We start from the raw sequence: 27,081 nt of genomic DNA on the forward strand, positions 1-27,081 counted from the left end.
AATCGCGTGCGATCCTCTGACGTTGTAGCATCCAGGAAGCTTAATTAATTGAACGAGACATTAAGTAGAGCATCCAGCAGCTCTGGGTTATTTTCATCGGCAATTAACCGCAATAAAAAGGCATGTGATTATTTACGTCGATCTTAAATTTGATTAATCGTCTGTGAGGTGGGCGGGACCAGGGCGGTGTTTTCTCTTGTAGGCGTCGACTCCTGCTCTCCTTGAGGAAGCTCACCCTGACCAGTCAAATTTTCCTCTAAATGAGCATCCGCATCCGAGCGTCAATATGATGCCGTGTTTACTCGCCGGCTTACCGTAGTTCTCCAACGGCGTCGTACAAGAAAGGATTCTCGGCATCTGCCGTTTTCGTGCTCGATTGCCTGAGGCACGGCGAGCCCCGAGATCCGTGAACGCGCCGGAGCAGCTTCAGTAATGAGACCGAAATTCAGGTGGGCATTGCTCATTCATCTATGCATTATCCATCGGAGACGTCAGGGGTGACTGGTTTATTATTTGCGTCGATTTGATTAGGTCAGTGGTTCAGAATGTATATCGGGATGACATGACAGATAGGTGAGGAGGAGGAGGAGGAGGTGGTTGTGGTGTAGGACAAAGCTAGGGAAAATTCCGGCGCATCGCTCTTATGACGGGACCGACGGCAATGATGCTATTCTGTGCCAAAGAGGAAATTATCATCCGCACCCTTATATTTCACAAGAAAAGCCGACATACACCGCGATCCATGATGTAATTTAACTGAGACAAACGTGCACAACCCGACCACTGTCTATTAAACGATGCTCTTAACGTTATGCCGTTGCACAATCAAACCAATCGCATCGCTAAAACCCCGACAAGAATGTGTTACTCATTTATTGCACACCTAACGTTAAAGTGTAAATAAGTGGCTTCCCCTGCGCTGACATAAGGTGAATTTGCATTTAAGCCTACAGGATTTATTATAATATAGCGGTCTGCACACACATTAAACCAACTGCATTGACAATTCATCGACATAACATTCATAACGTCTTAAAAATAGCTTGTTATAGCTTGTTATTATTGTATATGTCGATACTCGAAGCTTACACACACGACTGCAATGGCTTCTAGGCATATCTCCTTATTGCCGTTTTGTCTGCGTTAAGCCCATGTGTATTTCTGAAATACAAATTATATTTCCGATCAGATATGTGCATTTTAGTTTGTATTGAATTGCGGTTTAATGAATTAATTGTTTGGCTGTAAGGGATCATTTGGGTGGTCTGATTACATGTGTTGTTAGGGAGGAGAGTTTGCTTCTTTGAGTCGGTATTTAATGATTAGTCTTTGCTTTTGGGTTATACCAACTGACACAAAACAACATGTGTGGGGATAGTGATGAGTCTGTTAAAGACAAAATGATGACATCGCAAGGTGAACCATTTTACCTGCTCGTGAAATAGAGCACTGTAAAAACATTACAGTGCATATAAGGTGCTGTGTAAATCTGTGTGACGTATTGTTTAAATGATGATTGTGCCAATGATGTAACAATGACCTCATCGTCACAGTTTCCATGTTGTGTTTCCATTGAAACAGAGGGAGTGTGAGCTATAGAGGTATCAGAGAATGTCATGAATTGCTTGACGGTCCAATTGTTCTGAAATAACATCATTGTGATTAATGTGAAAGGATGACATCGCAGAACACAAGTGATCAGGAATGATAGGTACCTGAGATTGGGAAACAAACTTTTGTTTCCATCTCTAAATATCCTATTTATGAAATAAGACGACCTACAGTTATTTTATTGCAGAAATCTAAATTTTCCTTAGTGAAATTGGGTGCCAGATTATAAAGAAGGTACGTTTTTGTTCTCTTTGACTCGTTGGACAGAAACAGTGCTGGATAGCAAATGTTTTAAGTTTTAATTCTGCATGCAGGAATTCAAGTTAAAAAAGTTTAGTCCTTGTGGATAACATTACCAGCCCCATTGAAAACGTTAAGCAAAAATGATTTAAAATGTTCATTTCTATTAAAAACATATATATTGACTATATTATGATTTCTTTGTCCATATAAGTTGGTTTATGTGGTAGAATTAACCCTCTACAATTTTTTTTTTGCACTAACGCGCAGTTTCCGCATTTTTGCTATACAAATAAGTGTATCTTGCAGTCCAGGGTGAAGTTCGTATTAACAGTACATTAATGCTGTGTTGGGGCATTCTGAAAATGGAAATTTTTATTGAAAGTAAGCTTTTATTGTTTCAGAGAGCTATCGTGCCACCAAATATCACCATAAACTGTATTATGTACTATATTATAGCGTCCACATCAACTGATGATAATGTTATGTTTTTTCTACGCTTGTACACTGATTTTCACATTTTAAATGTGTTAGTCCTTTCAATTTGATCAGGTTTAGTGTGAATTGGCCTTTCAATGTGTTATTGTTTATCAGCTGGATAAAACATTACTCTAAAGGTGATCCCAACCATATTGATTGTCTGTATTATAATAGTTGCGGTGTGGACGTAGCTATTCTCGTTGAATTTAGAATTGTTTGGTGAGATCTGTTGCTATAGTTTTTATAGTGATGGGTATTTCTGTGAACTGGCCTTTCGACAGATAGTGACTGACTTTATTGCAGAGCAGCTGTGGCTCGTCCGCCATCACAGTCATACAGGCTTGTTTGTGTTTATGTTGCCCCTTTGCTGCTGTTTGTTGGGTTTTTCTTTTTTTACTAATTTAGATTCACTGCAGCTGCTCTTGGTGACACAGCAGATGCTTTTTTCTTTCTCGGCTCTGTACATTTTTCATTAGCCTTATTTTATTAGCTATAACGCGTCGTAACATTTGTGTGTGTTATGAGGCATTTGTGCTTGTATTTCTCTGGATGCATTTCATGCTGCTCATGTTGGACTTTATATGTATACAGTGTATTTTCAGGTCTCATTTACATTCATGTCTCTAGTAGTTGATGCTGACTTGTAGTGTATTTGGAGTAAACACTTTAAGTCAGATAAGTCTCCTTATCTGCCCAAAAACACAAATACAATAGAACTTTAATAATTTCTAAATCCAGTCATAAGAGCAGAGTATGCTGGTAAACTCAATCTGCTGTTTAGTTTTAGTTAGTCAATGAAAATGATTCATGTTGTCCCAACACACATGGACTAAGTTATGTCTGTTTTGCCTATTTATGTCACTATTACACATTGAAATTGTGCTTGAACAAGAACATTGCCATTAAAACAAGTTATTTCTCTGATCATTTCTCTGGTATCTACTTGTTAAATAGTGATTGTTTTATTAGACATTATTACTATGTGCTGTTTAATTGCTGTCAAACTATAAAACTCCCTTTACAAACTTCAAGTAACGTTAGTAATGTAAAATTTATAAAGAAAAAAATTAATGAGATGTACCTTTTGTTCTATCATCATAAAAAATCGTATAGACTCACTTACAGTATATCGATATCGGCTAAAATGACTTTGTAAATATCGGCATATTGGATATCGGCCAAATTCTTTTCACAATTTCACAATTATTGACATTTATTTAGCATTATTTAAAGCCTAAAAGATATTAATTTTTCTGCCACTATCGCCCTGCCTAAAAGTAATTTGAAACCTTTACATTTTATATAGGAATCAAACCCATAACCTTTCTGCTGCAGTTTCTTCTGTTACGTGAACAGAAAATAAAGTTTACGATGTCTTTTTGGTATAGTAAACTTTGTATTGTTTTGATGTGTTGGTAACGTGCTATGTGTTAACTTTGAGCAAAAGTTAACATGGCCTCTTCCTGGCCAATGACTCTCTTAAAAGGGTCAAGAAATGATCTTGTTTGGGATTCCTATGCAGAATAATAGTTCAGGTGCTCATTATGAAGACTGATGATATAGACAGCCCTCATAATCATGTAAGGCCTCACTTTGTAAGCCAAATTATTAATGTACATCCAGTATAGTCACTTCTTGGTTGCATAAGCCATATAAAACCATGAAAGATTTTTGCTACAATAACAAAGATAAATGCAACAATTCTTTCTTCCTCTAAATATTTAATGATTTATCATTTTAGTCCTTAAGCAACTGACCACATGGAAACATTTGAATACTGTATAGTCCACCATGAATTATTGGATATACCATGTTAACGCCTCAGTCATGTTGTGTAGTGAGTCATTTGTTGTCTTTGTGTAGGGCAGTGGTAGAGAGGAGGGTGTGTTCTCATGCGTCTCTCCAAGCTCAATGGCCGGGGTATGTCACACAGAACAGAGAAACTCCATAATAAAGTCTAAACTATTGTGTGATGTTTGAGGTGTGGCCTCAAATGCACGACACAATTTGTTCTAAGATGCCTGTTTAGAACTGTGTGTGTTTTTCTATTTAGGTGTGTTTTTGCATGTTTGTACATGTTGCTTTTCTGATCCACGTAGCAATCACAAATACACAAAACAGTATAAAGGCCAAGACTGTTGTTGTATTGGGTGTTTTGGATAATCAAAAGAGATAAGTATCTGTTATTGTTAGGGGTGTAACGATACGCTCACGGTTCGATACGACACACGGTATTGTGTTCCCGATTGCAACTGTATCACAGTATTTGTAGACAAAAGTATGTATCTGACGTTCAAATTACATATTTTTCCCAAAATATAACAACTTTCAGTAACATTTGTTATGTTGTTAGACAACATAGAGTTGACAACATTCAAGATTTAATTGAACCATGTGTATGTAAACCAATACAAATTTAAATAATCTGTCACAAATAAAACGGAATTTTAAGCTAAAAATATAAAGTGTAAGCCTGATAATAAAATCAGGCCGATATATTATAGCCGATAAATGATAAACCACTTAAACTGCACACTGCTTACAGTTTAAATACAGTACAGTACTGTCTTTCTGTCATCATGATCATTCACTTACTGCTATTAGCAAAACATTGTTGATGTACAGTGGGGGAAATCATTATTTGATCCCCTGCTGATTTTGTAAGTTTGCCTGCTTACAAAGAAATGAAGGGTCTACAATTTTTATGGTAGGTTTATTTTAACTGATAGAAACCAAATATCAACACAAAGAAATCTGTGAAAAAAATTATATTCAAGCAGGGCTTGACATTAGGCATTGCCATGTGGTTGTCTTTGGACAAGTACATTAGTCATTCACTTGTCCGAGTACTTGATCATATTTTATATGAAGTGTAAAGTTTCGGATCCTGATTGGGATAAACGAATGAGACGATAAACGAATATCTATCCAAAATCAGCTTATAAAATAAATCAGTTTTCACCTGTAATAAACCGTCTACGCAGAAAACAGCGTTTAAATAGAAGTTTGAGACCCTGCCAGGTTTCTTGCGTGCAGTGATGTCACCAGCGATAGTCTGTTTAGTAATTAAAATGCAGCGGGAAAACGCTCAGAAGCTGTATTTGTATACCTCTTCTTATTTCCACAGAACCAGCATATGCAACAATAGATTTTCATTTGGACGTTTTTACATCAACTGTATGAGTTCGCAGCGCGAAATCGGAATAATGGGCAAAAAACTATCTCTGCCGAGCGGGTTTTGCTTACGCCTTTTTATTTCCCCTATAAAACAAAAAATAATAATTTTACGCGTTCACATGCCCTTACTTGTTATCACCGTATTAAGCATAATCGGAGTAAGACTGTGCATGTAAACGCACTCATTAAGTAGCCTGTTGCTGCTCAAATTACAATATATATTAACCAGTTGGTTTTTAGTAGTTTTACATACTTGTCATCCGATTTTAACTATAACTGTAGCTTTTATATTATCTTATGTTCCACAATGTTTATTGTACATACATCGTCTAAAACGTTACATTAAACGTTATATAGTAAACTGAAGTGCAAAATTATGTATGGATAGTCATTAATGACAATATATATCCATCATATTAATGCAACATTGTAGTTATTATTAAACATTCTATCTAAAAAAATATATGTAAATTAACATATATAACTATATAAAAAAGTTATATATATAAAAATCTTATAAATTTATCTTATTCCAAAATACGTGACCTTTTCCCTCATCTTCCAAGCATCCATTCAGTCTATTATTTTCTGTATTGTCTTGTATTCTGTCTCAGTTAACTAGACTTTACAAAACGATGGACCCATCTCATTATTATGAAAGTATTTAAACCATAATAAGACGTTTCATCTCATTATTATGAATACAATTTTAAAGTGCATTTCAAACTCACAATGAAGATCTTTCATATGCTTTACTGATGGAATTGCAATAGAATACTAATATATTTGTAACACTTTACTCATTGTTGGTTTCATGTTAATGCAGTGGTCCCCAAACTTTAGATCCAAGATGTATAATTTCTCAAGATCCTCCAGAAATACAGGGAAAACACACACATTTGTTACTTTTTAGTAGTTTTCTTATTATGAATTAACAAGTTTTATTGTAATTTTAAAATACATAATGGTAGGGCTGTATGATTATGTCGAAAAACGATATTAGTCCCCATGATATTGTTGATTGGATTTTACATTAAAGTATGTTTGAAACTACTTACACACTATAAACGCACTACTTGTGGTTCCCACTGTCAAAACAAGCATTATAAACGTGTAAACCATAACAAGTGTCATTGTTAGTCATTGGAGACATAATACATTTACTAATGCTAACAAACACATCATTTTAAAAAGTACAGGGGCGCCGAAAACAACTCAAGCCCAGGGGCCCCCATCCTACGAAGTCTGTCCCTGGTTACACCCCTAATTGATGTTCTCCTTCATCTGGTTACAGAGCTGGGAAATAATCTTTTGACAATGCTGATTTGCCTGACCAGTCTGTTCCCCCTGGGAAGATCACAGGACAGAATTATGTTTTCTCTTTATGCTGCTTTCGACATCACTGCTCACGTGATAGCCTGGAGCCAGGGGTGACATACATCCACCGTTAAAGTAATTCAGATGACTCCAAAACAAGCAAAACAATAGATTTGTGCGAAACCAAGCAATATTTTGGCATATTTAGCAAAACTGAGATGGAAAATCTAATTGTTAAATTCAAATATGATAGCAGATCATTAAATATCTCATTGGTTTTCAACTCGTGTCGAAACGCTTATATGACTATTTGTCACAAGACCCAATTTTTCTGTTAAGCTATTAATAACTTTATTTGATGAGCTATCCTTTTAAAATTCAGAGAACGAAAAATAACTCAAAATAGTATCAAATAAAAAATAGTCACTCATCTATTTCTCTATAGTAGTTCACTTTTAAATAAGCCCCACTTGACTTTCCATAGAAGAAATAAAATTTACTATACAAAGTCAATGGGGGATTATAATCAGTGTTTCCCCCTAGGTTCACGGCTTTGGGGGGGTGGGGTCTCTATATTTTTTAGCGGCGGAGGTCCAGACAATACTTTTTTAAATAAATAATGTTAAATCAATCACTCGAATGTTTCATCGCGCCATTTACTTGTACCGATAGCCACGGTCAATATGAAACATAGAAGGTCTGGTATCTGAGAAAATGTGTTGTAGGCCCTGGTCCTGAAGCGAAGTCCTAGTGGTCTTTTTTAATATTTAAAAACTGACAACAAAATGTAACAACTGAAATGAATGTATCGTGAGCAGGAGTACAAAGTTACTAACACCCTTTCCATAAGAACTGATTCTAAATATTCTTTCTAATTCAAACATGAAAACATGCTCTTAACATGCTGGTTATTCATGCTATTAATATCATAAATGCTATGTAGATACAAGACATTATGGTTTATAATCTGTCACAAACCTACAGTCTATAGCAAACAGTAAACTGACTGACAGCTAAAAATACTTTATTACTGCTGCATTTTCGTTTACTTAAGCGTTACAGAAAAGTGTCCATTTATTTACCGGCATTTATGTACCACTCGTGGTGTCTGCAGGTATTTTATATGCGATGTGTCTTTGGTGGGAGAAGCAGCGCTCACGAAGGGGAATGTGTTCAAATGAAGCGCGTTTGGCGCTAAATAAAAATATACAAAGATATAGCGGAAAAATATAATTCACATAAATGTACACGAGTGCGCATGATGTGTACATCTCAGTTATGTAGATGCGCTGTTCAATTTAAACCACAGAAATAGTCTGATTTATTTAATGGTTCATTATGTCTTGCGGTCCGGATGAAACGAAGGATAAACTGGGTTAAAACCTGTCATCCGGTGGTAACTGGACTGTTGCTTTGTCAGCGAATGTTGCCATTTTCACCAAGATAACGAACATAATGCAACTTCATTTATTCATTTGGCAGACGCTTTTATCCAAAGCGACTTACAAGTAGTAGGTTTAATAAGTTAGTAGGTTTAATAAGAGAACAAGGTATAGACATGTTATATAGGAAAGGTAACCTTAAATTACTTCTCTTGTGATCTGACGCTACATAAAGTTTTTTATTAACTTGACCTTCAAGGGGGCGGGAGGGGCGGGTGCCTCCCAAATGTAATGGTAGGTCTCAGGTTCACCTCACTTACCGTTTGGTTGACTAGCCTGTTAGTCACCTATTATGACTCGTTCCTACTTAAGTTCTTTGCCTCTCAGTGTACATCCACTTAATGTACCACAGATGTAGAAATGCATTTTAGACGTTTTCCAGACACGGGCATATGATGCAGACAAAAGTCATTTTTATAAAGATTTTGTTTTTCCATTTTGAAATTTCAATTCGTATGGTCTAGTAAGATTGTTTTTCCCTCATGCTTTTCTGAACTCATATGATGTTTTCACAAAACAAGTCATGAGCATTCATGCATTTCTGAGACTAGTAGGGATGTAACAATATTACCGATATCTTATTGTGTTATTGCAAAACATAATTGTCTCAAAAATAATCATGCTCACACGACTGTATGAAACGATGAAAAGAAGATGCTCATGGCACGTTACCAACGTTACTTGATCGTCATTCAAAATATTGCACTGAATATCGTACAGTGGACTTTATACCGAGGTGTTATTGTACAGTGATATTTTTATATTGTTATATCCCTGGAGTGTCAGTTTATTTTTCTTGGTATGTTCATGTGCCTGTAGATTGAGGTTTAAAGGTTTGGCCTGAAACACTGATGGGTTGCTTGATTGACACTGTGCTTGCTGCTACAATAACCACAATTGTGCCGCTCATCAGGAGGAGAGACGTACGGCAGACAGACAATGCTGTTATTGTCATCACTGACTAAGAGACGCAAAAATAAGATTTATGCCATTCTATGTTTTTCATTTTATCCTCAATTAACCAATTTCGGGTCTTTTTGATGGTCAGGAGACAATTTAGATGTATAGGTAGTTTAGTTTAACGTACCCCTGACAAATAAATAAAATGGGAAACAGGTTACAAATTACCATTTCTTATTTGAATAAAGGGTATTGTATATAAATAGCTCAAATAACATAGATGCTGATGCGTTATTATTCTCATCATTTCAACATTTCATTGCAGCGCACGCTACTTTTTTCATTGTATATGCGACGGTCTGAGAAATCGTGGCGAAATGTTCGCGAATAACTTTACAAAGAGATCACTGTTAGATTCGGGACATTTGTGTTTGATTGTGGCTGCAAAGCGTCGTCTGACTAGTGATGTGTGTGCGTGCATGTGTTCCAATCCCAGTCAAGGGATTGGCTTCTTGCGCTATAAATGGTTCTTTTGATTGGGCTGCTTCTGTGATGTGAATACTGCTATTGTCCTCTTTGTGTGTTTACTTTGTTTAACAAGGTTATATTTGTGGCTTTATTTTTAGCTGTGGGTTATTTTCTCTTTTATGGTGGCATGCATGATCGGTTGATGTGTGTTTCAGGGGTAGATGTCCATGGCATGTTTTTTGGCTTGTTTCTTGATGTCACATTTATTTACATGTGTTTTGTGTGTGTATCACCCATCTTGTTTTTCTTTCTATTATTTAAAGGTCAGTGGTTTTATTAATTTGCCTGTTTAAATACCCCCTCTAACATACATTGACGTGCATTAAGGGGTTAATCAGCAGCCATATGAACTCTGTGAGATAAAGACAAATACTTTATACATAATGCAGGCATTGCTGCTCTCTCGTATATAGGAGTGCTGCCTTCACTGTGGGTTAGCTGCTCTGTTTGTATGGTTTGTTGTAGAACACAGATAGATCTTGTTTTGTTGTTGTAACACACACATCACATCACATAAGTGTCGCGGTCATTCTTCATCTTCTGTTCATACAGCATCACGCACACAGACTTACATCAGTGATGTTTTTTTTAAACAAAGATTATATAAACCTTAAACCGGACCCTCACTGAAACCTGTTGACATTTTTAGCATGATTTGGGCAAACTCATTCAGAATACACAGAATTAAATATTCCATAATCTTCTTGAAAAATGCCTAGTCTGACAGTACGTCTCTCATGTCCACAGACTGTCCCGGGACTGATAAACACTCCCTCTTCAGGAAGGCCCGTTCACGTCCACAGCGTGACACCCCTGCAGCATCTCTCCACTTCCTGCATCCCGCTTGCTCGTCTGTCATGTCAAGCCCTAGCAGCAGTCCGGAGAGAGAGGGAGGCGTGGTAGCTTCTGTCCGGCTCGAGGATCTCTCATCACCTCCGGGGTTGGAAACCGACCCCCCATTTGTCGGCAGTCCGGTGCTCAGTCCAGACTCGAGTTCCCATGATGCTGCGCTCTCTGCGCCGGCAGCCTCCCCGGCTGATTCAGAAAACCTCAGTCCAGATGAGCTTGAGCTTCTGGCTAAACTGGAGGAGCAGAACAGGTAAAACTAGTGCATCATATACACAGAAGGTTTGACGAAGACATCAGAGGCAGACTGTCTGCAATGTCAAATCAGAATCAAAGTGCGCATGCATGTAGATGTGAAAAGGTTAAGATTTAGGAACGGGGTCTGCACCTGGTTTATTAGTCGATATGTGAGTGCTATAGTGTGAACCTCAAAGCCGCAGATCTGCACTTTCTGCAACAGCTATTAATGATTTGTGGTGGTTGTCTAGCAACCCCTGTAGCAGCAGTTGTCAATGAAACTTGACATACATTTGTATTTAAAGAAGGACCCGAGCCATGTCTGCAGACCATAATGTTATAATGGATGGGCTCTTTGTCCAGAGACTACCACACGGATCAACGTAGCCATAGCTACCACTCAAAGCTGCCAGTAAATTTCCTGTGAATCTTTCATGAAATATTGCAGCGTTTATTGAAAATAGTTTAAAATTTTCTTTTAAAAATGTGTCTTCCCCTTAAAATCTTTTGTTAAAATCTGAAAATGCACTTCCTTCCTGTAACAACTATCTATCTTGACACACATCTATAAAAAATCGTAAATAATTTGGCTATAAAAACAAATTTAGTTAAGCGAGTAATTTATGTTCGTTAGTTAACCGATAACTAAAAAATACTATTCGTCTTTAGCTAAATCACGGATGAATGCAAGAGTCGTAATCACCAAACTTATGATCATAAGAATTGAATAGCATTGTCTGCTTCTAAACGTAGATTAAACTTGAAATTGTTTTTATCAAAACTATCAACACGAAAATACACAGCGCTTCAATAAACTTGATCGCTTACTAACCTAATTACAAAGTAATAATAGCAAATTGCGCTATTAGGCCACCTAAAAACACCAAAGGAAATATCCTTTACCGTGAACAGCCCAATTTCGACAATCACGACTAAAGAAATGCACATAACACTACATTGCAGTATATTACCTCACATGTCTTTACAGGATCTTTGCGGGATATGTGAACGCACGGACAGATTCCAGAAAATCACCGGCAACTTTTGCAAAGGAAAATTACGAGCATCTGGAATATAGACCACTTCGTAAGATGTTAACACTGGTCCTGAAGCACTTCCGGTTTTATTGTCTTTTATTTGAGATCTTACATATATAATTACATATAAAAAATGCACATTTAACATTTTGATTTGGTTATAAATGTTCTGTTTGTTGTATTTTGTTCAAGCTGTTGTGCAGTTTAAAAAAACTGAAACTGGAAGTTCTTCTGCGTTGTATCAGCGTTGTTTACGTCATCCGAGGTGGTCTCTATAAAACATAAACACACTTGTAGTAATTTTTATTGGTTAAATAGTATAGTCCACGTATTTCAGGGACTGAATAAAAATATTAATTGAACAAAATGATTAAAAAATTAAAAAATATGTAAAATTAAAATGTTAAATAATGTAACAGTGCAATGACTTTGCTACATTGTTTATTACCATTGGTAACAGTTTTCCACCCATAAATCTGACTTTGCCTGGTTGTTCATGTGCTCGAGTCAATACATTATTGCTGACTCCACTTGAGAGCAGTGTATATTCAAGTACATGATGATGCTACAAATGAACCATCCTTTGAATACACAAACATGTGTGTATTTATTTGCATGCAGGCTTTTAGAGGCCGATTCGAAATCCATGCGCTCCATGAGTGGATCTCGGAGGAATAGTGGTTCCTCTTTGGTCTCGAGCTCATCTGCATCCTCCAACCTGTCCCATCTGGAGGAGGACACCTGGATCTTGTGGGGTCGCATTGTTAACGAGTGGGACGAGTGGAGGCGAAAGAAGGACAAACTTCTGAAGGTGATGGATTTTTTTTGTGGACCTCCCTCCCATTTTCATATTCTTATTCCTCTTTAAAATTGTTTTCATTATTATATTCATATAACACATTTACAATTGTATATAACATCAAAAATAAAAAGTATAATTAATAATTGCTAACAATAAATTGTCAGATTTAAATGGCTGAAGGCTCCAGAGTGGATTTAAACAAAACTGAAAGGGTTGTCTTTTGCTGCTTCACCCCTCATGTCTCTCTCTCTCTCTCTCTCTCTCTCTCTCTCTCTCTCTCTCTTTGTGCAGGAGCTAATAAGAAAAGGTATTCCTCATCATTTTCGAGCAATCGTTTGGCAGCTGTTATGCAACGCCACCGAAATGCCGGTGAAGAATCAGTATTCCGAACTCTTAAAGATGTCTTCTCCATGCGAGAAGCTCATACGCAGGGACATTGCCCGCACGTATCCCGAACACGACTTCTTCAAGGGCCAGGACAGCCTGGGACAGGAAGTTCTGTTTAATGTCATGAAGGTAAGACATTTAGAAATATAAACTTTACCAACAATTTACCGAAAGAGACATCTTAATATGCGTGCTTGTCCCGCAGGCGTATTCTCTCGTGGATCGAGAGGTCGGCTATTGTCAAGGCAGCGCCTTCATCGTTGGGTTGCTACTAATGCAGGTTTGCTTCATCTGCTTTGCGTTTATCCTGATGAACGAAAGACGGATGAGAAAGTAATGTAAAGAGATGTCATAAATAAACACTATTTGTTATTCAATGTGTGTTTGTGTGTGAATAGATGCCAGAGGAGGAGGCTTTCTGTGTGTTTGTCAGACTGATGCAGGAATACAGGCTTAGAGAGCTGTTCAAGCCCAGCATGGCTGAGCTGGGTCTCTGCATTTATCAATTTGAATACTTGCTACAGGTGAGCAAGAACCTGAAGTAAAAAAAAATAGCATTTGAAATTTTAGATTTATTTATATGTCTATATACCATGTTTGTCCACTAGGAGGCAGCAGATTTACAAAATGGAGACAAAGAGGACAAGAAGTTTTTATATAAATTGTCTTTGACCCGTAACTCATGTTTCTTCGTCTCTGTGATCGATCAGGAGCAGTTGCCCGAGCTGAACGTTCATTTCCGATCTCAGAGTTTCCACACATCTATGTACGCTTCATCCTGGTTTCTCACCCTCTTCCTCACTTTCTTGCCCCTGCCGATAGCCACACGTATATTTGACATCTTTATGTATGAGGTATGCACACATTGTGAATATGTCTGGTCTGCGGTCCACTTATGGGTGATCCCTTATCTATAATAATTGCATTTGAAGAATAGGAAGTCTGTAAATAAATAGTTGTGTGTTTGATTGTTGCTTATGGTTTGTAGGCTCTTTGTATAGATAGTGTGTATTTGTTAGTATGTGATACATTCTTCGTGTCGTTTTCTTAGGGTTTGGAGATTATATTTCGAGTTGGAATGGCGATACTGCAGTACAACCAGACAGACCTCATACAGTTAGACATGGAGGGAATGTCACAGGTTAGACTGGTCATGCACACATCTCAAGTCATCCCAGCTCAGGGTATACCATATTTCAAAATGTTCAATATAACTTCAATTCCCAAATCTTTCTGCTGCTCGAATTTTATTTAGAATTTTGCTGTTAAATAAAATAATTACAAATAGAAGCATTTTCATCAACTGTGTCAGAACTTTGGACTCTGATTCTGGATCTGCTCTCACAGCACTTTCAAAAGGTGATTCCCCACCAGTTCGATAGCTGCCCAGATAAACTCATCCTGCGGGCGTATCAGGTCAAATACAATCCCAAGAGAATGAAAAAGTAAGTCATACGCAAGTATTAAGGGATTTCTTATCAAAACCATGATAAGAGTTGTGATCTTGAATTGATTATTGTTTTCAATAACAGATTAGAAAAGGAGTACACAACAATCAAGAACAAAGAAATGGAGGAACAGATTGAGATTAAGGTTTGTAAATGGGTGTCAACAAAATCAACCTGATGTACTTATTTTGTTTAAAACATGTTTTTGTCACTGTCTCGGAAAACAATTATGCAATACATTTGATATCCGAGTGGCAGTTAATATTCCCCATTATAATTATTTTTGTATAATAGACTGGCTTATAGACTTCTTGGATGACGTAAATAACGTCCAGAAGAACTTCCTGTTTCAGTTGCACAAACGTTTGAAAATAAATACTGAATATTTGTTAACGACTCAAATATCTTTAAGATTTAATTATGTATGTAAGATACTAATAATAAATAAATGACATTTACATTTACGCATTCGGCAGACGCTTTTATCCAAAGCGACTTACATTGCATTATCCTATACATTTATGCATAGGTATCTGCAGTCCCCTGGGATCGAACCCACAACCTTTCGTTGTTAACACAATGCTCTTACCACTGATCTACAGGAAAGCTTTTATTATATTATAATTCACTTATTATAAAAACTTCTGTTGAATAAGTATTGCCCATAAGAATTAAAGGAATAGTTTACCTACAAAAGGTCCCCATTGACTTTCTATAGTAGGAATAAAATGAACTCACATGATGGTGAAGTCAATGGAGACCATTTTGGGGTGTACTATTCCGTTAAAGCAGTGGTCACCAACCTTTTTTTTTGAGCCCGTGATCGACGACCTCGGAATTGATGAAAGACAAGATCTACCACTCAAACAGTTGAAAATAAAAACAGCCCAGATTGAACCCCCAGCTTAATGCCTTTTATTTAACCTAAAATTGGGGCCTACCTGAAATTCTTTGTTCCACTTTCCAGATGCAACTAAGCAAACTCTTTCAGTGTGCCAAAATGAGGTGAAAAACACCAGTTCAAGGACTTGAATTCACACATGACAGCTTGACATTAAAACATGTGAATAAGAATTAGTTGAACAAGACCCTAATTACTTAGGTATTTCTTGTATAAAGATTTGTTTTTTATTATGCATTTCTTTGGAGTTTATTTGGTTGGTGGAAGTTGTAGGATTTTGAATGCACGAGGGCTGATAGTGTGCACCACATCCGCTCCGCCAACGAAACGGCGTGCATTTTGCCGCAATGCCGCCCTTTGAAATTGAACTGGACAATCACTACTGCCACGTACCGTGTGAATCCTCAATAAGTTAAATTTGCCGAAGACAGAGAGCCTTGACTCCAGATACGCGGCCAGTACGCAATGCGTGCATCATCCACACTCGCGGCACTTACTTGCGCATCCAGTGTCCAAGCACAGAAGTTGCTCAAACCAATACATTCTGTCATCATTTACTCACTCTTAGATGGCTCCAAACCATAAACACACAGAAAGAAATTTGGAAAAATGTCGGATCTCATCCACCATTTCCTGCCATAGTAGGGTAAATAAATACAATGGGAGTCAATGGGGGATGAGATTTGACAATCTTCCAGATATCTTCCTGTGTGTTCAGCAGAACAAATACAATTATACAGGTTTGGAACAAACTGAGGGTGAGTAAATGATGGCAGAATTTTCATTTGTGGGTGAACTATCCCTTTAATGCAAAGATACAGACAGATATTCAACTATATACCAGAATACTACATTTGCACCATCACACAGTGTACGTGCTATACGCCTACTGTCATTTGAACATTGGATATCTTTTGTTTGAACAGAGACTGCGTACAGAAAACAGACTACTAAAACAGAGGATCGAAGCACTGGAGAAAGTAAGAATGCAACACACACACATGAAAGTAAATACTGTAGCTTTGATAAGTGAATTCTATAGCAGATTTTAGAGAACATCCTGTAGATCCTGTAGACGGTCCTCTGTACTGCCCTTGTCTTTTTCTTGATGTTAAAGTTTTGAAATCTTCCCTTCTTTTTCTCTGCCCTCTTCTGTCGAAACTTCCCCACAATTTTCTCTGAAATCTCTTACTCTGTTTCACCACAAACACACCCTCGTGCTCTTATCACTTCAACACTTATTTCTTATGTTCAACTGTTACAATCCTTCCTCACTCAATCGTTCCTAATTGACTGTTTTGTTTCTTGAGGATTTTAATTTTCTCTTTTTGTTGCTTATCCATTGTTTCCCTCCCTTTACTTCGTAACTGTTTTCAACCCGTTCTCTCACCTTTCTGTGTCTGTTCTTTCCTACTTTTCTCCTGTGGTGTTGTAGGAGAGTGCTGCATTAGCAGACAGGTTGATTCAGGTACAGTAACTGTCAAACCAGCTGCACATTTATCCCTCCTTCTTCTTCCCATCATCTGTTCGCCCGCTTTCTCTCTTCGTCTGTCAACGATTTCTCCTGTAATCCCTCGATCTTCCTGGCTTTTTTTCTGCCTCCTTCTCACCTTCTAAAATGGGCTTGTTGCATGAAATATATGGTTACTTGTTTTCTCGTTTTCCATCACTGCCTTGACAGCACGTTTGTCTTTATGGCTGAAATTATGTCCCTGGGGTGTCCTAAATCATAGCTAACCCTGACAATACATCGGCTGTTGCAGCCTTGCATGTGGGACGTGGAAGCATAGGTGTGCATCAGGGTTCCATGTTAGGCCCAATTTTCATCGTCATTCATAAAAATCAGTGGGATTCTTAAAATAATCGGATTTCTTCCCTGGTTTCTCATCTCTATCATTGCATGTAGCCATTCTCATTACTTATTAATTTAAACCTAAAAAAAAACAGAATTTTCCAGGATTTCTTCTCACTCCATATTTCTTGTCTCAGGGTCAGGTGACACGAGCCCAGGAGGCAGAGGAGAACTATGTTATTAAACGTGAACTGGCCGTGGTTCGGCAGCAGTATGCGACCACCAGCGAGAGTTTGGAGAAGGCGCAGGACACCATACAGGAACTTCAGCAACACAAGGTAACAGCAACAGGGTGATTTGTTTTTTAATCGTAATCATATTCAAAAATCGAACAAGCTGCTACTTTCACAAAGTCAGTACTGGTGATAGACCTGTATATAAAAAACCCAAAACCATTTTAGTCGGCAACCAGTCAGGATTGGGCAATTCTTCTGAGACAACAGCTGATATGGCATTTCAAACCTGTGGCTTTGTTTCTTCTGCCGAGCACAAAAGAAGATCATCTGAAGAATGTTGGTAACCAAACAACACTTACCCCCATTGACTTTCATTGTATGGACAAAAAACACATACATTTCTCAAAATATCTTCTTTTGTGCTCCACTGACAAAACAGTTGTTGTTTTTAAACGATGAGGAAGAATAATGACAGAATTATTTTATTTTGGGGTGAACTATCCCTCAAAAGTGGATCAGCTTGGCTGGTGTTAGATAACTTGTTCTTTAAGAGATTTATATTTAGAACTTGTATTAAGAGATTATTTAAAATGATAAACTTAACATAACGCTTTTGCTTTTTTTGTATTTATGCTTATGCTCATTGTGTTCGCTTTACACATGTTCACAGACTTTTCTTGGTCAAAAGACTTACTTTCCCACTGAAAAAGTACCCTTAACTACACAAACTGGGTCATTGACAGGTCACAGGTTGTTTTCTGGAAGGTATGAAAATGACTACATGTTCTTCGGGTACAGTACCAAACTGACTGTTCTAACACATTATTCGATTTGAAAATCTTGTGTCAACAGTTAATAAGATAAGAACAGGCGCCACTCTCTTGACATGGGGTATTTTGGAGATTTTTTTTGTTTAGGTGTGAGATAACGGGGTGTGGTGTGTGTTCGTGCGAGTTGTGAACATGAAATGTTTCACACTTATCTTGTCACGGCTGATGTGCGCTACGGACAGACCACTGTCCCGTGATGATGTCAGCTAAACAAGCGTACACACCTCTGCGCCTTTGACTTTACATTTTTTTATTAAGGTGTGAAATTTTAGACCTCTTATTTTGACCTAAATGTAATCCATCTGGTTTATTTAGGACCTCGAAGTGGTTGACACAGTTTTAAGCAACTAAAGGTGTTCATTTCTGGATTCACACATACTCCAATGTGCCGTTTTAACTTAATAACCTGTATCAAACAAGCTGATCTGGATTATTAGCAGTACTTCATGTTGTTGTGTGTCTCACGTTTGTTTCCGGTGCGGCGCAGTCTATCCTGTCACATAAAAAAAGAAAGCGGTTTGACCTCTAGGTAGGTCCTTTACTTTCTAAAACACATTTCCAGTGCACTGATGACTCTAGAATGAGTGTCTTGAAACATCTGAGTAAAACGAGCATGACAATTTGACTGAAAAGACTGCATGGAGGTAAGACAAAAGGATGTCAAAGTCCGTGGGAACCAGCGTTCACACGAGTCTCCAGGCCAGCCCACAGCCCCCTCTGGTAGGCCACAGTATGTTCACACAGCAACAGCATACTCAGATCAACACCGCCGCTTTCAGTGATAAAGAACACCAAAATTAACAGAAACACATATTGAGGTGATACCATCCTAAATCTTGTTTTGTGAAGAGGTCGAAAGATCATGCTCTGCAGGGTCAATCTGTGAATCCAACGCACAAAACTGTGACAGACAGTTCCTATCCTACCCAAACTGTAAAACCCTTAAGACAAAATATACAAAAAAAAATGCTATGAAATCCATTTTCTGTCTGTTTGTAGTATACAGAGGAGTTCGTCAGCGGGCTGCAGACTCAGTTGGAACGGTCTCGTCTGCAGGAGGCAGAACTGCTCGGTGCCCTGAAAGAAATGCAAGACAAAGTGCTTGACCTGGAGAAGGTGTGTGTTTTAAAATCTTCGGGAAGTAATGTTGATAAGGCTGGAAGGCAATTGGGTTATAAATAGGAGATGAAGAATAACATTTGTTTTTCTGTGTGTTACAGATGAACAACTCTCTGCCAGATGAAATCAATGTAGCTCAGCTTCAGGAGGAGCTCAAGCTTGTGAAACTGAGAGAGCAGGAGACTCTACGCTCCTTCAAAGAGATGCAAGAGGCCGTTACTGATCTCAACCACTGTTGGCAGGTGCGTCAACACAACTCCACTGAACTCAACACAACACCACTGAACACTGCACAATCCCACTGAACTCTACACAACACCACTGAACTTCACACAACACCACTGAACTCTACACAACACCACTGAACTTCACACAATCCCACTGAACTCTACACAACACCACTGAACACTGCACAATCCCACTGAACTCAACACAACACCACTGAACACTGCACAATCCCACTGAACTCAACACAACACCACTGAACACTGCACAATCCCACTGAACTCAACACAACACCACTGAACACTGCACAATCCCACTGAACTCTATACAACACCACTGAACTCAACACAACACCACTGAACTCTACACAACACCACTGAACTCTACACAACACCACTGAACACTGCACAATCCCACTGAACTCAACACAACACCACTGAACACTGCACAATCCCACTGAACTCAACACAACACCACTGAACACTGCACAATCCCACTGAACTCAACACAACACCACTGAACACTGCACAATCCCACTGAACTCAACACAACACCACTGAACACTGCACAATCCCACTGAACTCAACACAACACCACTGAACACTGCACAATCCCACTGAACTCAACACAACACCACTGAACACTGCACAATCCCACTGAACTCAACACAACACCACTGAACACTGCACAATCCCACTGAACTCAACACAACACCACTGAACACTGCACAATCCCACTGAACTCTATACAACACCACTGAACTCAACACAACACCACTGAACACTGCACAATCCCACTGAACTCAACACAACACCACTGAACACTGCACAATCCCACTGAACTCAACACAATCCCACTGAACTCAACACAACACCACTGAACACTGCACAACACCACTGAACACTGCACAATCCCACGGAACTCAACACAACATCACTGAACACTGCACAATCCCACTGAACTCAACACAACACCACTGAACACTGCACAATCCCACTGAACACTGCACAACACCACTGAACACTGCACAACACCACTGAACACTGCTCAATCCCACTGAACTCTATACAACACCACTGAACACTGCACAACACCACTGAACACTGCACAATCCCACTGAACTCTATACAACACCACTGAACTCTGCTCAATCCCACTGAACTCAACACAACACCACTGAACACTGCACAATCCCACTGAACTCTATACAACACCACTGAACACTGCACAATCCCACTGAACTCTATACAACACCACTGAACACTGCACAACACCACTGAACTCAACACAACACCACTGAACACTGCACAACACCACTGAACTCTACACAATCCCACTGAACTCTACACAACACCACTGAACTCTACACAACACCACTGAACTCAACACAACACCACTGAACACTGCACAACACCACTGAACTCTACACAACACCACTGAACACTGCACAATCCCACTGAACTCTACACAACACCACTGAACTCTACACAACACCACTGAACACTGCACAACACCACTGAACTCAACACAACACCACTGAACACTGCACAATACCACTGAACTCTACACAACACCACTGAACTCTGCTCAATCCCACTGAACTCAACACAACACCACTGAACACTGCACAATCCCACTGAACTCTATACAACACCACTGAACACTGCACAATCCCACTGAACTCTATACAACACCACTGAACACTGCACAACACCACTGAACTCAACACAACACCACTGAACACTGCACAACACCACTGAACACTGCACAACACCACTGAACACTGCACAATCCCACTGAACTCTACACAACACCACTGAACACTGCACAATCCCACTGAACTCTACACAACACCACTGAACTCTACACAACACCACTGAACACCGCACAACCCCACTGAACTTCACACAACACCACTGAACACTGCACAATCCCACTGAACTCTACACAACACCACTGAACTCTACACAACACCACTGAACACCGCACAACCCCACTGAACTCTACACAACACCACTGAACACCGCACAACCCCACTGAACTCTACACAACACCACTGAACACTGCACAATCCCACTGAACTCTACACAACACCACTGAACTCTACACAACACCACTGAACACCGCACAACCCCACTGAACTCTACACAACACCACTGAAATTCACACAATCCCCCTGAACTCAACACAAACTCTGATGAACTCTAAACTTGCTCAATGTACTCTACACAAGATCTTCTAAACTCTTCTTAACCTTACTGAACTCACTATCCCAGCATCACACATCTCGTGGAGGAGGAGGTCACTGGAAGGAATCTCCGAAGAAGAATGCGTTGAATGAGCTGCAGGACAAACTGATGAGCTTGAGGCTGCGTGAGGCTCAGACTCAGGCTGAACTCAGAGAGGTCAAACTTAAAAGCCTACAGCTTGAGAGCCAGGTAAGAAATACAATGCCAATACAATTTATACATTGTAACAAATATCCTAACTGAGAGACCCACAATAACACAGACATGGTGATGTGTGATTAATGATACGTGCTGTGTATTACCATTACCTCAAACAAATAAACTCGGTAGTAATGTGTGGTTATGACCAAATTATTATCTTGAACAGTACATGCTTGCGTTATATATTTGCTTTATATATTGCTTTAAGAAATTTGTTGAAAAGCACAGTTTAGTAATCTAGACACACTGTTAAACCTTTGATGTTTATTTCTGTTTTTACAGAACCAGATCAATAGTAAAGCAGTCAGTAGACATGAGCAGGAGAGCGCCGCCCTGCAGGAGAGGCTGCAGAATGCACTTTCCTACAACAAAACACTACAAGGTCAAATGAATGAAATGAAGAGAAAGCAGGCAGAGTCTGACTGCAAGGTACAGAACATTCACTCACAACGTTACATTTTAATATTGAAGATAAATAAGTATAAGTAATATTCAAAGAGTTAAAGAGTAAATCGACATACTGGCTGTCAATATATACGATTAAATATATTCTTTTGGATTTTGTTTTGCTTCTCTTCATATACTATTATTTATTGTACTTGTTGTTTTGGGAATTTAATCAGTACAAATCTATAAATTTATTGTGTTATGTTTGTTGCATAAAACATTTATTGTTTCAAGTCATAATCTTTTAATAGGTTTCATGATAATTTAATAGTTGACATTTAACCTAAACTGTTGATAAAAACGTCTCTCTGTTAGAGCAAAGAAGAGGTGATGGCCGTGCGGCTGAGAGAAGCTGACAGTATGGCGGCGATGGCCGAACTCCGACAGAAGATTGCAGAGCTTGAAATACAGGTGAGAAAAGTGTTAGTGAGTCTGCGCTTTACAGGGTCGTGTGTATTTTTCTCATGTGTTAGCATGTCTTTTTTTGGGCCGGCAGAAGGAGGAAGGGCTGATCCAGGGCCAGCTGAACCACTCGGACTCTAGACAGTATATAACTCAACTGAGACAGCAGATCTCTGAACTCAAGAACGAGGTGAGCGTCACAAACACACACTGAGGGTGGGTCGCACTGACAAGGATTAGGTTTACATCTAATCATTCTGTTGCACCAAACTGTAAACCTGTTTTTGTAAGAGCATTGCGTTAACAACGCAAGGTTGTGGGTTCGATCCCAGGGGACTGCAGATACCTATGTAAAATGTATAGGATAATGCTATGTAAGTTGTTTTGGATAAAACCGTCTGCCAAATGCCAAAATGTAAATGTAAACCTTGTCTAGAAATAATCAGGTTTATATTTAAGATATCATTTGATCCAGGTTTTAATTTTACAGTAAACCTAGATTAACTTTCATTCTGTTGCTCCATTATTTAAAACTCTGATTTATCTGTCAGCTACTGAGGGGGTTTAAATAATAAAAAACACATATCCATAATAAAATACGCGGGAAAATGATCAGAAACAGATACATTTTATATTTAGTCATTGAGTAGACGCTTTTATCCAAAGTGACTTCAGGGAGTAATACAGCGATGTGTCATACAAGAGCAATAATGCAATAGGTGCTCATACCAACTTACTAGTTTCCATGACGCTTACATAATTTTAGAGAAGCGTAAAGTTCAAGATTTGAGATTTCTTATCCAGTACTTACAAGCACAGCTGTGATTAAACGGAAAAGGCCCACATCCTAAGAAGAGTAGTTATTTTAGCGGCACCAGTGACCAGGGACACCGTGGTATTGGTATTGTGGCGCCCCGTCTAAATTGTGGTCCGGTCTGGTCCCGAACAGGCACACCTCAGCAAACAGCCCCAGAAACACAATATTCGACTACAGTGGCCTTTCCTTCTTGTGATTCCCATACTGCACTCTTCTCTCTTATGTCTGTTCCAGTCGAGGATAATGATTCGGCTCAACTGTCATATTTGTACGTCGTCATAACCCACAAGGCTTGTTAAATGTGTTTATGAATGATCAGATTGATCAAGGAATTATTCAGAAAGAGGTTTAAAATAGCACAATTACGTTACTTTTACATGCACAAGCTGTTTATTTCCTTTTAATATGACAGTGCAACACTGTTGCTGTTTAGTTACACCGGCAAATCCATCATGGCGGCCAAAATGAATCGCATATGACGACTTAAATACAAGTTAAAGCTTTTAACCAGGATTTGTTCATCTCTGTTTAAAATTAAGTGGTGAAATTTATTTTGGATGGTTTGAACACCCTAGTATGCAAGTGCTATCTTCCTCAATCTTTGAGTCTGCATGGCAGTCTGTGATGTAATGAGATGAAAAACAAACCATGTGTTACCAAATTATTTTCGGTAAAACGTGCTTTGTACATTTCCAAACGACTACATAAACCCAGCATTCCATAGAAATAAAGAAAGATGTTTCCCCATCATTTTATAAGCAAATCTGAAAGGGTTAACGGACCGCTTCAGTTTAAAAGTGGTATTGCAGTGCACTTTATTAACATTTGGGACCCTCCCTAACCGCAGCCAAAACCACACGAAAATCATTTTCCCCGATTCCCCCCCCCCCCACCCCATATGCACTAACACACACTGACGGCTTTGATGGTTGGATGCTGTGGCGTATACCCACGCACCCAGTCACTGCTCCGTCTCACGCACCTCATCTGATGATCTTGCTCATTTGTAGAGAAGCCTTTCGTGACAGGGGGTGTGAGAGTGTGTTGACATTTGATTTCTTCTGTATTTCTCTCTCTCCCTTTCACCTCTCTGTTTGCGTATCAAGCTCTCGTTTTCTCCCTCTTTTCGTTTAGATTTTTCTCCTCACGATCGATTTCTGAGCCTGTGTTTACATACAAACGTGAAGCGTATTTGCCCCAGTTTCAGGGTTACTGTAATCACTGAGCTGTACTGTGGGCACTTTCAAAGGACCGATTTTACATCAGCGCGTTACGTGTGATGGTATTCTGACCCTGAATCAGGTCACCGATCTGTAGTGCGATCTGTTTTTAATCGCTGAAAAAGGAAGCAAAGTATAATGATAATCGCAAATATAATGAGCGAAGTTTCATTTCCTGTCTATGATTGATGGAACAAATGGATAATTCTTATGTTGTGCTTGTTGGGATGCTCAAACATACAGAACAATGTTTTGATAGCATAACATTGGTTGAATATTTTGGGGGGGCGTACTTAAAAGTCTTCTAGTTGTTTCTTCGTGTTGGGTTAAAAAATTTCACACTTGATTATTTATATTTCGTAAAGGGTGTCTCATTGCAACAGGCTGTTGAAATTTATTTTTTCAAGGTGCCTGCCGTCAACGTGCACTTAAAAAATCTCGGTGATGTCCTAATTCGGAAGTGCTGTGCACTGACTTTTGCTCTGTGGTTTGGCTGAAACGAGATCAACCAGACAGAGGAAGTGAGAGGTGGGGCCTGTGTAGATTGTTGTCTCAGGAAGCTTTTCCATTGGTTAACCACAGCCCCTCCCACACTCGCAAATTGCTAAAGCACTTAATGGGAAACCCATGACGTTCCAGATCTGAGATTTTAGCATAATACCTGTTTTAGGCGCTCTCACGAATGTCAGAACACGCAAACACACTGGCTTGTGCTCACTGACTCAAAAGGGAATATCTGAAATGAGAGCAAAAATTTGTGGTCCATTGCTGTCACGCAAGAAAATCCACTGTTCACGTACAGATGCACATACAGACCTAGACATACAAATGTGTAAAAAGTGCTGCAGACATGTTAAAATTATAAAAGAAATGGAGCTAAATATGAGACGGATAGATATCCTATCGAGTCATAATTATTTTCTTTATATATTATTTATTTTTGTTTATTATCTTTGATAAATGTATTGTTATTAGTAGAAATCACATTATTGTTACTATTATGACTTTTAAAAGTTTTAATTATTATTATTAAATTTTTTTTTTTATTGACAGTAAAGTACACATACGATACACACACCCAAAAAACAGCTATGCCAAACAAGCAGACAGACAAAAATGTGTAATATCTAACTATAATGAAATTATCACAATCAAAATGTTTGTTTTGTAGTTCAGTGGTGGATGGGCTGCTTTCAACCAAGCTGTACTTATTGAAACCTTCTCAACCCCTTCTCTTTAACATTTTAGATCAGGCAGCTGCGTGGACAGCCCTCCAAGTTCCAGAATACTGGCGTTTTCCAGGACCTGTGTTTGGCCAGCCCAGCGTCCGCGGAGGGCGATTATCCCAGCTCGGATGAGGACCCTCTTCATGGCCATTTGCCTGTGAGTGCCCTGTACCCACACCACTCGTCGCCCCGTTTGGACAGTCAGGGTAGCACGGACAGCGACGGTGAGGAACGGAATCAACTCGAGAATTCCTGCCAAGACCCTCTTGCCAACCAGCAGCAGCTTTACCCGGGCATGGTGTGCGCCGAAGGACTGGAAGATTGAGATTCACTGAATGGGTGGGCAAGAAGACGTGAATGCATTGAAAGAGACGAGAATAGACCGCATAGCAGAGCACTCATGCATTGCGTGCGAGAGAGAGACAGATACATTTACCCAAATTCTGTCAGAGGTACGGCAGGAAACCGATGCATAGCGCCACATACTACACACTCACTCATCTCATTCTCTCTTTCTTTTGTCATTTAGTGACCACGTGTACATCTTAAATTATTTACCCCTACAAAACATCCGATTCCACATGCACATGCATGAACAGGGTCCACAACATATCTTTTAGTGTGTTTGTGTGCAGGTGGGTAATATTTTTCGGTGAAAAATACGTTTAGGTCCCAAATGTTTTTTTTTTATATTCTTTTCTTGTTTCTCTTTTGAAACTGCACTTTTCACAACTCAGATTTTCTTTCTCATTTGTATTATATTATGTTACTCTTGGTAAACCTAGAGGTTAAAATCTCTTCTTGGCTTGAAGTTCTTAGAAGACTCGACTCAATGTTTGTGTCTTTGATTTCCATTGCACGTGTCACTTTGCCCCATCAGACATGTTCTTGCAGTTCAACCTGGACATGTTTTATGTTGCAGTTCCTTATAAAGTTACCAGCAAGCTGGTTTCATTTACTAACC

The 27,081-nt window shown here is 38.9% G+C and overlaps 1 protein-coding gene across 1 annotated transcript; it reads left to right on the plus strand.

Annotated features, from left to right (window-relative positions):
• evi5l (ecotropic viral integration site 5 like) lies at nucleotides 1-27,081 on the plus strand. The gene is made up of 20 exons (XM_079462450.1): nucleotides 1-449; nucleotides 10,443-10,794; nucleotides 12,437-12,626; nucleotides 12,909-13,133; nucleotides 13,210-13,284; nucleotides 13,403-13,528; nucleotides 13,715-13,858; nucleotides 14,056-14,145; nucleotides 14,352-14,449; nucleotides 14,537-14,597; nucleotides 16,280-16,333; nucleotides 16,789-16,821; nucleotides 17,343-17,483; nucleotides 19,211-19,327; nucleotides 19,432-19,572; nucleotides 21,832-21,993; nucleotides 22,288-22,434; nucleotides 22,768-22,863; nucleotides 22,949-23,044; nucleotides 26,140-27,081. The coding sequence occupies exons 2-20, from the start codon at nucleotides 10,553-10,555 to the stop codon at nucleotides 26,440-26,442; spliced, it is 2,541 nt and encodes an 846-aa protein (XP_079318576.1). The 5' UTR covers nucleotides 1-449; nucleotides 10,443-10,552; the 3' UTR covers nucleotides 26,443-27,081.

The sequence above is a fragment of the Barbatula barbatula genome (assembly GCF_947034865.1).
Source record: "Barbatula barbatula genome assembly, chromosome: 8".
In the NCBI taxonomy this organism is placed as follows: domain Eukaryota; kingdom Metazoa; phylum Chordata; class Actinopteri; order Cypriniformes; family Nemacheilidae; genus Barbatula; species Barbatula barbatula.

Excerpts from the sequence above, each read along its gene's own strand:
- evi5l (XM_079462450.1), top strand. The coding sequence starts at position 10,553 with ATGTCAAGCCCTAGCAGCAGTCCGGAGAGAGAGGGAGGCGTGGTAGCT. Across the intron at positions 13,134-13,209 it reads TTCTGTTTAATGTCATGAAG|GCGTATTCTCTCGTGGATCG; the intron begins GTAAGACATTTA and ends CTTGTCCCGCAG. Across the intron at positions 21,994-22,287 it reads GCCTACAGCTTGAGAGCCAG|AACCAGATCAATAGTAAAGC; the intron begins GTAAGAAATACA and ends CTGTTTTTACAG.